This window comes from Pygocentrus nattereri, chromosome 15, assembly GCF_015220715.1.
Source record: "Pygocentrus nattereri isolate fPygNat1 chromosome 15, fPygNat1.pri, whole genome shotgun sequence".
Lineage (NCBI taxonomy): Eukaryota > Metazoa > Chordata > Actinopteri > Characiformes > Serrasalmidae > Pygocentrus > Pygocentrus nattereri.
In genome coordinates, this window is record NC_051225.1 from 15,187,424 (window position 1) to 15,199,628 (window position 12,205).

At 40.2% G+C, this 12,205-nt stretch overlaps 1 protein-coding gene across 2 annotated transcripts in view; it reads left to right on the forward strand.

Moving 5' to 3' along the window:
• The first annotated feature begins 252 nt into the window (after positions 1 to 252).
• The window catches only part of cd82a (CD82 molecule a), a 29,573-nt gene continuing 17,620 nt past the window's right edge, over positions 253 to 12,205 (forward strand). Inside the window, exons 1-2 of one of the 2 annotated variants that reach the window (XM_017700680.2) lie at positions 253 to 410; positions 8,364 to 8,436. In XM_017700680.2, the coding sequence (XP_017556169.1) occupies positions 8,374 to 8,436 (63 nt within the window). In that variant the 5' untranslated portion in view covers positions 253 to 410; positions 8,364 to 8,373. Of the gene's footprint in view, positions 411 to 587; positions 607 to 8,363; positions 8,437 to 12,205 lie in introns of those variants that run through there. The other variant, XM_037545357.1, reaches the window with a different exon arrangement.

Below are 12,205 nucleotides of genomic sequence, written 5' to 3' on the forward strand. Positions count from 1 at the left end.
TATTGTATTACTCATACTGGTTTCTCGGCACGCACACAGAAAGAGAAAGAGAGAAAGAGAAAGCCAGATAAAGTCTGCAAAGAGAAAACATGCGAATTCAAAGAGGTTGCGTTAGAATGTGTTGTTTTATGTAATGATTTTATGAGGTTATATAGCGAAAGACACTCATTTGAGCAGTATTAGGGTTCCACTACCTACAACACAGCCGAAAATACCGCGCTGTTCCATGTAGCTGAATCGGATCGATCGGTTTAGTGAGAAGAACCGATTCACAAGGGCTATTCATTCACGAGTCCCACATCGCCAGCGGTAGTTTCTACCGAACACGCTCTCACTCACGCTGCCCACAGAGCTGACAGGCTTACAGCTGCTCCTGCGCTTCTCTCGTTCTCATCGCCACAGCGGAATAGGTGAGTATCAACTTCGCATACGGCTTCGACGGAAACACTGAGGCTCGTGAGGGTTTTGTTTTCAAGGCTTCACTTACCTGTGTTCTCGTGAACAGGCTTGAGATAGTCGAGCGTGTTGAACTGAGAGGACGCTGGACGAGCCGAGTAACTCCGTTCAGCTGAGAGCCTTTACCGAGCCATGTGGTATTCACCGCAGGTGAGCGCGAGCTGAACTGGAGTTGTAGGAGTTTTTAACGCCCGCTGACTCACTGCCTTCACTCAGTGCGCCGAGGACGAGCTGTGAGAATTGAAAACAGTCGCCTGAACCGAAATCCAAGTGGGATTAATTTCACACCCTATAGCTTTCTGTGTAGAAGAGTGTGAAACATCCTGGCCTGGGAACCTGAAGTGTTAAAGTTTGTGAGAAGAGAAGACAAGTGAAGAGTTGAGATGAGAAGAGTAGAGACAAGAAGAGAAGACAAGTGAAGAGTAGAGACAAGAAGAGAAGACAAGTGAAGAGTAGAGACAAGAAGAGAAGACAAGTGAAGAGTAGAGACGAGACAAGAGAAGACAAGTGAAGAGTAGAGACGAGACAAGAGAAGACAAATGAAGAGAAGAATAGAGGCAAGACGAAGAGAAGAGTAGAGATGAGACAAGAAGAGGACAGTAGAGATGATAAGAGAAGAGTAGAGATGAGATAAGAAGAGAAGACCAGGAAAGAGAAGGGTAGAGACGAGACAAGAAGAGAAGAGTAGAGACGAGATGTGAAGAGAAGAGTAGAGACGAGATGTGAAGAGAAGAGTAGAGACGAGATGTGAAGAGAAGAGTAGAGACGAGATGTGAAGAGAAGAGTAGAGACGAGATGTGAAGAGAAGACAAGTTAAGAGAAGAGAAGAGTAGAGACAAGAAGAGAAGACAAGTTAAGAGAAGAGAAGAGTAGAGACGAGACGTGAAGAGAAGAGTAGAGAAGAGACGAGACGTGAAGAGAAGAGTAGAGAAGAGACGAGACGTGAAGAGAAGAGTAGAGAAGAGACAAGACAAGAAGAGTAGAGAAGAGAAAAGAAGAGAAGAGACCAGAAGAGTAGAGAAGAGACAAGACAAGAAGAGACAAGACGAGAAGACAAGTGAAGAGTAGATACGAGATGAGAAGAGAAGACGAGTGAAGAGCAGAGACGAGAAGAGAATACAATTGTAGAGTAGAGATGAGACAAGAAGAGAAGACGAGTGAAGAGCAGAGACGAGAAGAGAAGACAATTGTAGAGTAGAGATGAGACAAGAAGAGTAGAGATGAGAAGAATGGAGAAGAGAAGACAAGAAAGTAGATACCAGAAGAGAGTGGAAGAGTAGAATAGAAATGAGAAGAGTGGAAAAGAGAAGAACAAAGTGGTGCTGGAAACTTTGTGCTGTAGGTTACTTTCAGCCTCCAGTGTTGTAGCAGTAATGAAGCTCGCTGTTTTCTCCCTTTATGGGAAACTCAATTAGTTCTAATGCCTTGTGAGCCCAGGACTCCATGTGTTTGCTGTCTAGTCCTGTCGTTAAGGGAAGACTCGCTCAGTTCTCTGTAAGGAGAATGAAACTACATTCCTCTACCTTCAGCTCTGCGAGCCTTTCAGTTTAATCAACACCGTGGCTAAAATGGCAGAGACTGTGTCAGGCGTTTCCATATTTGTCAATGAATTAATGGGGCATCTTTCACTGGGGGTTAATGCACTCGTTATGAGGTGGTGGGAATATTACTGTGTATGTAGGTCAGCTTTCATGGTCTGCTCTGTGTTGGCCTCAGTGACTGGGAAACTGCCTCAGATGTTTGGTTACAGCTAAAGCAGAAGCCTGTCTTCGTGAACTGAGCACACAAGTGTCTCTGCCCTTTATTTTTAAGGTTGCACTCCTATTAAATATGCCCCCAAGTAGTGCATGTTGTCAGAGCTGATCCAATAAAAAATGCCCATAATGATGAAAATATAAATCTGTATATTATGATGTTGCAGAACTGTGTACATTTCACTGTAACTTGAGTTGTGCTGCTATATTTCCATAGGCCTGTGTTGATGCTGAGTCCAGTCTTACTGCATTCCTTAGTCCTTACTCAAACAGGAACCTTCCTTGCAGCACGCCTGTATACAAACAAACAAACTTCTTGTAAGAGGATGTCTAGCAGTGTGCAACTGCATTTCTTTGTTGAAGCTTTTGTGTTCAGTTTATAGCATCATATTTTCCATGTACCTCTGACAGTTGAGGCTGTAGGCAGTGATCCTGGCACCCCACTTCCAAACGACTGAAGCTGTTCGTTGTCTGTTGTGTTCAGGTGCCAGAATTAACCCTCCAAATGAACGTGGGCCTTGTTCCTGGCCAGAGTGACCATGTCGAGATGAGGTCGTTGAGCTCTGGTTGGTCTTGGCTCTGCATGAGGCTCTTCTCTCTTGTTTACATGCTGTCGGTAACAGTGGAGCGTGAGACTATTTGCTTTCTCAAGAGGAGGCACTCTGCACCCCCAGTTTTTTTTTTACCTCCTCTCTATAGTTGCCATAGGAACGTGCATGGCATGCTGGAAACTGAATTAAGTTGTCTCGGATGGCAAGAGAGTGGATGGGGTTTAGATAGGCGTGCAATCGTTTTGCTTTCATGGAGCGCCGGGTCGGGCCATCTGTGGGGCTGCTCACTGTCAAGTTCAGCAACCCCGCATAAAGCAGTCTCGTTTAGCCAAGACCGAGAAGTCTGTGAGCTTCTTTTTTGGGCCTGTTTTGGGACAGCTGAACGATTTTACGCCGTGCGTTTTGAAGGTCGAGCTCTTATCTGGGCCTCATTGTGTAGTGTGGTAAATTTAAGCTAGAGTGCATCCTCAGTGTGTGTAGAGTTTCTCCCTTTGTCAGCTGTGAAAAGCGTGGCTGAAAGCTGCCATTGTTATGGTGGGAAATCAAAGCTGGCCCTGTCTGTGTGTGTGTGGGTGGGTGTGGGGTGGGAGGGGGTAGGTATAAGGAGGAAGGGCCATGGGGTGTTAACCAGCTCCTCAGTATACGCTGGGTAGACGAGCTGAATGCTGATGAACTTCAGACTGAGAACTGAGCCTGGATGCCCCTCAGGGAAGCTGCTCTGCTCTTTTACACACACATTCCCTTACAAAGCCAGATACACATGCACATACACCTGAAATAGATTATCCTATTTCACACGTCATCGTTTAAGTTGCTTCATTTTTGTATGATACGTATAATACCATCCTCCTGGTTTAAGATCTGCTCAGTTGTGCTGTTGAAACTTTGGGGGAAAAAGCTGAAAGGTAGGTGTAGAGAAAGTAAACTGTGACAGTAGTCAGGCAGAGCAATGTGATCCACTGGCCTAATTAAATTTTTAGTAAGTGGATTGTGACACACATTTTAGTGGCAGCCTGCCCTGGAGGTCAGGCAAGTTGCATGTCTGGTGTAGCCACACTTACAGATCATTAAAATACACACATGGTGAAATAATGGCCTTCCTATATACTGGCTGTGTGTAGGCTCTCATTCTGCTTCCTTTGTTGTGCATTACATTTTATTTAGAGTGTCTATCCCTTTCTCCTTAGTAATGGGAATGATATAAAGAGTAAGGAACAGGTTGTAGCAATGGTTTTGTCACAGATAAAGGGAAAAAGGGGGAAAAGACAAAGAGGTAATGTGATACTTTAGACCTTTTCTTTGCTCTCTGGGGTGTTTTACAGTTTGAAAATAGCCACATTTTTAATGTCTGTGACATCGTGGAAGAAATGAGCCAAGAAGGGTTTTATATAAGTTTGGCAGAGTGTGAGCCTGTTAGTTACCCAACAGAGCAATTCTGCTCCAAAAATTTGTGCTAGGCTAAGCCAGGAAGTTCAGTATCAGAATCCTTTTAGATGCTGGGTTTTCTGGTGAATCTTTTAGAAGGAAATCTTCTTTGAAACTTTTAGGAAACGACATAGAAAGCAAGGTCATATTTTATTTTGATGTCTCAGATTGTTAAGAAACTATCTGGTGAAAGTTGACTACTCCCCTACTTTGAGTTAGTGTTAGGGTTGGGATTAGAATCATGGTTAAGGTTAGGTTTAGAGTCGAGGTTTGACGGTATGGTTTAACACTAGGACACCAGTTTTTACGTAGTCGATTGGCGAAGACATGTTTGGTGTGCTTATTTGACCTCTTTAGTCCTGGAGATATGAAGCTAATGTTGTGAACAAATGCTAAAAGTCAAAAGTCACCCAAATCTTTATGTAAATACAGGCCAAAAGCTTCTGTCAGTCCATATCCAGGTCTTCATTAAGGTCACACAGTCTGTACTACCTGAGTTATCTGCACCCATCTGAATGAAGACTTAGGCTATGTTCACATTGCCAGGTTAAAGTGGCACAAATCAGATTTTTTGCCCTAATGTGACTCAGATCTGATGTTTTCAGGGCTCTGTGAACACAAATCTGATCTTTTCAAATCTGACCTGAGTCACTTTCACTAAGTTCACATTACAGGCCTCATTTCTCCAATCCTGTTTTTTGCTTAAATCCGATCTCTCTGACACGATGGTTCACATTCGTTTAGGTAAATGATTCAAATCAGTCATTAATGTAATAAACCGGCATCCTGAAATGACCCACATCATACTCAGTAATGTCACTTGACTGAATCACTGTATCATCAGCACAAACTAACGAGCAGAACGAGCTTCGCTGAGAAGATCATTAACTCTGATCAGCTTTCAGCTTCATTATTAGAGCAAGACGAAGGAGTAAAAGGTGTGATGAGCTGCTTTTCCACCATTTACAGGCTTTAACTGTACTTAACTTCGGCCCTGTTGCCATGGTAGCGCTGAATGATGGCGCATGTGCAGTCGGGAAAATAAGCACATGAATTCCGATCTGAGCGTCACATTAAGGTCCCAAGGCCACGAATCGGATACATATCCGATTTAGAATCACATATGAAAGTGGTTCAGGTCGGATTAGAAAATATCGGATTTGCTCTGAAAACATCAAATCTGAGTCACATCATGGCAAAAAATCGGATTTGTGCCACTTCAACCTGGTAATGTGAAAGTAGCCTTTTCATATGTGGGCATTAAGATGACCTTTTCTTTTTTTTTCCCATGAAAGTTCATCACTAAATCCTGACACAGATGACGCAGCGTGTCAAAATGTTTGATCTTCGCACATGCATCTCTGTTCAGAAGTTAACAGTGGCCACTGTAGCATCTGAATAGGCTGTGTAGTTTCTTTTAGTGACTGACCGCATAAAAGACCCTGCAGTCTAAGGCGCAGTAGGAGAATTCTGAATGCGCCTGTCTAGTAGTTGACCGTTAATGGCAGGCGCATGGCATAACTGTGTTCTATCGGTAGTAAACGCATTTCTGTGTTTGCGGCACTCTGCAAGTGTGCAGTCAATACTTTCCGACCACCAGAGGACAGTGGGGCAGCCAAAATGTGCCATACACTGCTCTTTCCAGCAGCCTTCCAAATGGCATGGGTCCCCATAATAACACTAACCCATTTAGAGCAAACAGAATGTGGGTCAGTGCATGTTTTACGCTGTAGTGACGGACAACAGGAGGGAATATTGAACCGTCCTTTGAACTTTGCTTCTGTTCACTTTGTGAATTAAATTTGTGAATTTACATGGCCACAAGAGCTTTTTGTCACTGCATACTGGATGGAGCATTTTGTAAGGGTGTAATAACGTGCAAAATGATTAATTTGGTTTTGTTTTAAGACCCCAGAATGGTGCAGTGGAGTTTTAGGTGGTGCGGATCCTTTTAGGCCTCTTACTCAGCAGCATGTAAACTAGCTTAGCACAGAATAAGTATGCGTCAATCTTAATGCGTTAGCCATAAACTAATATGCTGGCTGCAGTAATTTATACAGTATGATCAGAGATGACTTGATGCCACCTTTACTTTTCTAATCATGATATTGAAACCTTGAATATTGACCAGTTAATTTTTTGCTTTGTTTTCTAATTTTTTTTTTATTTTTATTATTTTTTTTTTTTTGTTTTAACACTTAAGTGTTTGAGTTTTTGTTTTGCAAGTATACATAGATGTATACAATTAAGGAATATCACAATCAGAACAATGCCAAAAAGAAAGAAGGTGAGAGAAGCAGAAAAAGAAGAAGAAGGAAAAAAGGGTTGTCTTTAAAGATACTGCACCCTTGCATTCATGTCCATTTATCCACTATGGTGTCAAATGTCATCCACTTTCACCACCTGTTAGCAAATACGTTTTCTCTCAATCGAAGATGGTCAGACATTCTTTCTAGTATATTGGTCATTCGTCCACTTTTTTTATCTCTCCATAGGAGTCACTGGTGCTCCTGATCCTCATTGGTGTTACACATAATAAAGGAAACACCAGAGACATTTTAATGACTCATGCATTTTACAAAATCACTGTTATAGAGCCTCAAACCACATGCTGTCAGTCATGGAACATCCAATAAAATATGAAATTTAATCCATTTGTGTTATTTTTTCACAATAGTCTCAGAATAAATTCGGTCACACCAGTGACTTCAGCTAAAAGCTTCATGTGAAATCATGAGCTAAATGAGAAAATCCCTGAGAACTGAAAGACACTGTGGACTCACCATATGCATTTTTCTTCATAGATCCTCAGAAAACAGGTGAAAGGAAGTCGAGTGACATCATCAGTGTGACTTTGATTTCAAAATAAGAGATTTTTCTTATGCACACCAGTGACACGACTCCTGGGGACTTATACATTTTATAGTATTTATTTGTCATTTGTTTTCATGTCATTTAATTTATGTATTTCATAGCCATGTATTATAAATTATTGCAGTTAAAATAGCAGAAAAACCTTTTTTTTCCTCTCGAAAATTTGGCCTCAGCCTTTACGCATGACTATGAGGACAAGCTCTTCTTTGGTGCTTGGAATTCTAGATTGATTGGATTGATTGATTTAAAAACCAAAATTGCTAACTTGAGGCTCAAGAAGGCTTAATTGTTTAAATAACTTGTTTTAATATATAAATAAATGAAACCTTAAAATGTGTAATATATCTGTAAATGCTAGAAACACAAAAAAGGACATTTCTGTAAAATGACCCAAATAAATTTGTATTGCAATTTCCACTCACTGTTCTGTTGAGGGGGGTTCAATTTTAATAAGCTACTATGTTTTAAGGGCTCATATTCTACAGTGTTCTTGTTTTTTCTGCTATAGATCAACATTTGTGTGTTTTTATGTGTCAAATTTTTTTTTCTACAGAATTGGTCCTTAATCTTTAGAATCAAACAGGCCTATTTTGTTACTGTAAAGCAGGTCAGGCTCAAACACTCCTTATAACGTCAGTATGAATGGGTGGGGCTGAACTGCTGTAGGTCGAAAAATGTGGATTCAGGTAAATGAGCTATTTTTCGTGACGTTGCAAAAGCAATGAATTGACAAGGTAGTTTTTGTAGTTTGAGGTAGCTTAGTTTCCATATGTGACCTGGGGAGTGGGAATTTTCCACTTATGATGAGTGTCTAAATGTTTCAGGCTCGATTTATTCGCTTTTCTTGCCGATATCTGATCCACTATTTTCTGGTGATATTGGCGGCATATTGATACCTATTGGTACAGCTATGCTATAACATGATATGATGGTACGTTGCATTGTTACTCCACTAGACTGTAGTATTCAGTGTTTCAGCTGAGAATAAACAGTGTAGAAGTGTGTTGCTGTGTGTGTAATGGAGTAGATGTGTGGCGGCTGTGCATGGAGGCCTAGTTGTTATTTAGTCACATCACCCCAGTAATCCAACCCTTTTGGTCCAGTAAAGACCAGCTTAACTTTGAATCTGCTATTGTTAATCTTTGTCTCTGGTGACAAATGTGTCTTACAAAGCCAAATCCCTAGAGCAGTCATCAACTGTCACTAACTCAAGTAATGGCATGTCTTTTGTAGCCATCTTTTATATGCATTGTGTAAATGTGAGTTTCATTGACCGTTTTTCTTCTGTTTTTGTTCTTTTTAGAGTCAGCAAAATGGGGAAAGGTTGCATCACGGCCACCAAGTACTTTCTGTTTCTCTTCAACCTGCTCTTCTTCGTAAGTCTCTTTCTCTTTCTGAATGCTATCAGTGTACTGATATTCACAGAACTGAACCGAAGGGGATTTTACTTAAAACCTCTGCATAAATTAGTGGTTGAGATGTAAACAAAGTGATTTGATGTTAAATCGTTCATAGTAGAGAAATTTACTCGCTCAGATTTATTTACAGTAGTGCTGATGGGGGTAGCAATGTCTAAAACACGGATATAACCATTTTATATTCTGTCCAAAACAAGCTCTGAATCTACACGTCTGAGGTTGCCTGTGTAATGCTGATAAATGGTGAAATAACATCTGCAGAAATTCTCCTTTCACTGTCCTGCATGTACCGCTCCATCTTGCATGGGTTTTCAATGTATTTGTAGCCAAAATGTTATTTCAAAACAATAAAGCAGCCTTAGAGGCATTAAATTCTTCAGACGTCTGTTTCTGATCCCCACTGCTATGAATACGGACTTGGTAATCTTCACATCAAACCACTATGAATAACTTGTTTTACATCCAAATTATTAAGTTAGGTAGAAATGTTTTTAAAAAATTCCCCCATAAAAACACTTGAACATGTTAATAATTTCGTAAATTAATGACTGTGTGTAAGTTAATGAGTGCACACACTCATTCCATCTACATTTGTCTTCGGTTGTCGATTCTCGTAGCTGACAGCATTTTACTGCTTAATCTGAATGATAATAGGCTTCAAATCTGTTAAATTTAAATGCCTTAAGTAACATTAACATACAGGCTCTCCTCCAGCACGCTCATTTCGCATAATGAAATGGATGTGTTGAGCAGGTTTTCAGAGTGTTCCCATTTGGGTGTCCCAGTTACTCCAGCTGCTGTGTTTTTGAGGGGCTGATCCTTTCTCCAGCGTTAGGCACGCTTGATGCTTTTAACAGCGCTGCCTCCATCATCTGCGTGTTCCCATTCTCCCAGCATGTAGCACTGATGTTCTTGGACGCATTACAGTCATTGCACTGTTTTGTGCTTGAGAATGGGTTCTGTGTAAGCTATTGCAGTCTCAAATTAGGCCCCACGTTCAGCCCTTAAATTAGTGCAGGGCGATAAACCGTTTATACTGATATACCATAATACTGACTCAGACAGCTTTTCAGTTTAGCAGAATTTTTCCAATATATTTGATACAGTGAGTATTACATCCATGATATAATTCCCATTAAATAATGACCATTAAAGAATTTCCAGTCTCTATTTTGTCCACTTTACATGTTGTTATTCATGACCTGATGGTTTACTGCAACGTATGCTTTACATAATTTTGAAATAACAGTTTGCAATCCATAAAAATGAGATTGTTTTCTTTCTGGAAATGTGCTTCCTTACTGTTTACAAAACACCAAAGGGAACCTTACAGTGTAATTTTAAGACAAGAGAACACGCGTCATGCATTCTGAGTGTCTCATACATTTGAATAACCGAGTTATCAGAAAAACAAAGCTTAAAGATCTCAACTGAAAACAGACACAGTGAATAAATATCTATCTATCTATCTATCTATCTATCTATCTATCTATCTATCTATCTATCTATCTATCTATCTATCTATCTATCTATCTATCTATCTATCTATCTATCTGTCCATCTCTATTTTGATTTCTCTCTTGAAAGACAGCCTCATAATTATAGTGCAGAAGTGTTTACAGCTCTGGTTCTCTGGCAGCTCTCAACCTCTGAGTGAGAGAGAGGGTCTGTTCCCTTTTGTTCTGGCTCTGCCCCACTCAGAGAAAATGAAACCTCTTATCCAGGCTTACACCCTGTAAATCACAGGCCATGATCCTTCACATCCAAACAGTGCAGCAGGAGCTGCAGCATTATCCCCATGTGTTTGGAGTGTGATCTGTGACGGGGCCCCCTCTCCCCGCATATGCTCGTATCAGAGCTGCGCCTCAGGACAGTGCCTGAAGAGTCTCCCTCTCTCTCTGCAATTGTCGTGGGCCGTGTGGTTACGCCATGCAGAGAATGAGGTGAAAGAGCCGTGGTTTGGTGGATTGCAGCCTTGATCGCCAGGCAGCACGGACTTGTAGTGCCACTGAACTGGAATCAGCCCTTCTATTTTAGCATGTCATTTTCTTGTGCTGGATCAGCTGCTTACTGTGTGAAGCTGGGTCAAACTTTTTTTTTTTATTATTGTGCACATCCAAGTGTAATCAGTTCCATATTGCTAAGATGCTGTGATGCACAGTATATCATGTTTTAGATCTTTATCGTGGCTTTTGCAATACTGTTATCACAGACTGCAATATGCAGATGAGGCCTTAACTGATCACTGCATGTTTTGTTGTGTGTTGTCAGCATCCTGGCTGGTGTTACAGGCTTTTTGGGATGTTTAGATGAGCCAAAGCCTTTATGGGTCATTCTACAGAAATGTCTACTTTTCTTTCTCTCCATGGGAGTCACTGGTGTTACCAATCCTCATTGGTGTTACACATCATAAAGGAAACCCCAGTGACATTTTTAATGAAAAAACATTTTATAAAATACCTGCTACAGAGCATCAAACCACATGTTGTCAGTCATGGAACATCCACTAAAATATGGAATTAAATCCATTTGTGTTCTATTTTTTCCACAATTACCTCAGAATAAAGTCGGTCACACCAGTGATTTCAGTGATATGAAATTTTGAGCTTTATGAGAAAATCTGAGAACTGAAAGACACAGTGGACTTACCATGAGCTTTTCTTCATATGTTTTCAGAAAACAGGTAAAAGGAAGTCAAGTGGTGTCATCAGTGTGACTTTTATTTCAAAATAAGAGACTTTTTGTTACGCAGTAACACCAGTGACACAACTCTTCATTATATATTTTATAACTTTCATTATATATTTTATAATATTTATTTGGCATTTGTTTTCTTTGTCATTTAATTAATATATTCCATAGTCATATACAGATTATTTCAGTTAAAATAGCAGAAAACCTTTTTTTCTCTTCAAAATATGGCCTCAGCCATACACATGACTGTGGGGACGAGCTCTTCTGTGGTGCTTGGAATTCTATTTGATTGCTTTTAAAACCAATATTGCTAAATTGAGGCTAAAGAAGGTTTAATTGTTCAAATAACTTGTTTTATTTAAAAATGCCAATATATTTTTACCCTAACATGTTTAAGTAACTGTAAACGCTAGGGGCACAAAAATGGATGTTTCTGTAGAATGACCCTTGTAGGTTGCAATAAAAATACTTTTGCCCAAAACCAATATTGACCAGTCCTTAATCTTTATGCTATGTGCCTCATAGTGATAACTGATTCAGCATGTAACTACAAAAATATTGCCATGGTGACAGTGATAACAGCGAAAATAGATGATCAAGAAAACACTCTGTATAATGCTGGGCGCACCTGATATTCAACGCTGAGATGTTTGGCATCTATGGCTCCTCCAAAAAATCAGCATTCACTTTATTTCACTTTATTTCAACTGTAAAGTTGGGAAAATTGAGCAATAAGGTGCTTTTGCTTTTGGTGGTGGCAGAATTTTCCATCCCTGCTCCATTGAAAAACAGTAGAATATCTGGTTTGCCAGCCACATTTAAAAGCAGTATTATGGTTCACTAATGTCTTTTCAATACAACATAAGTTATGTTGCAAACGGACAGTTTCAGTATAGTATTTTGTCAGTATTGTAGACCTCTAACCACAATATTGAACTCCTGCTGTAATCTCCCCACTTCTTCATCTTAAAGGGTTTGTAAAACACAACTTTCTCATTTTTTTTCTAAGTAAAAGTTAGATGAACTATGCAGA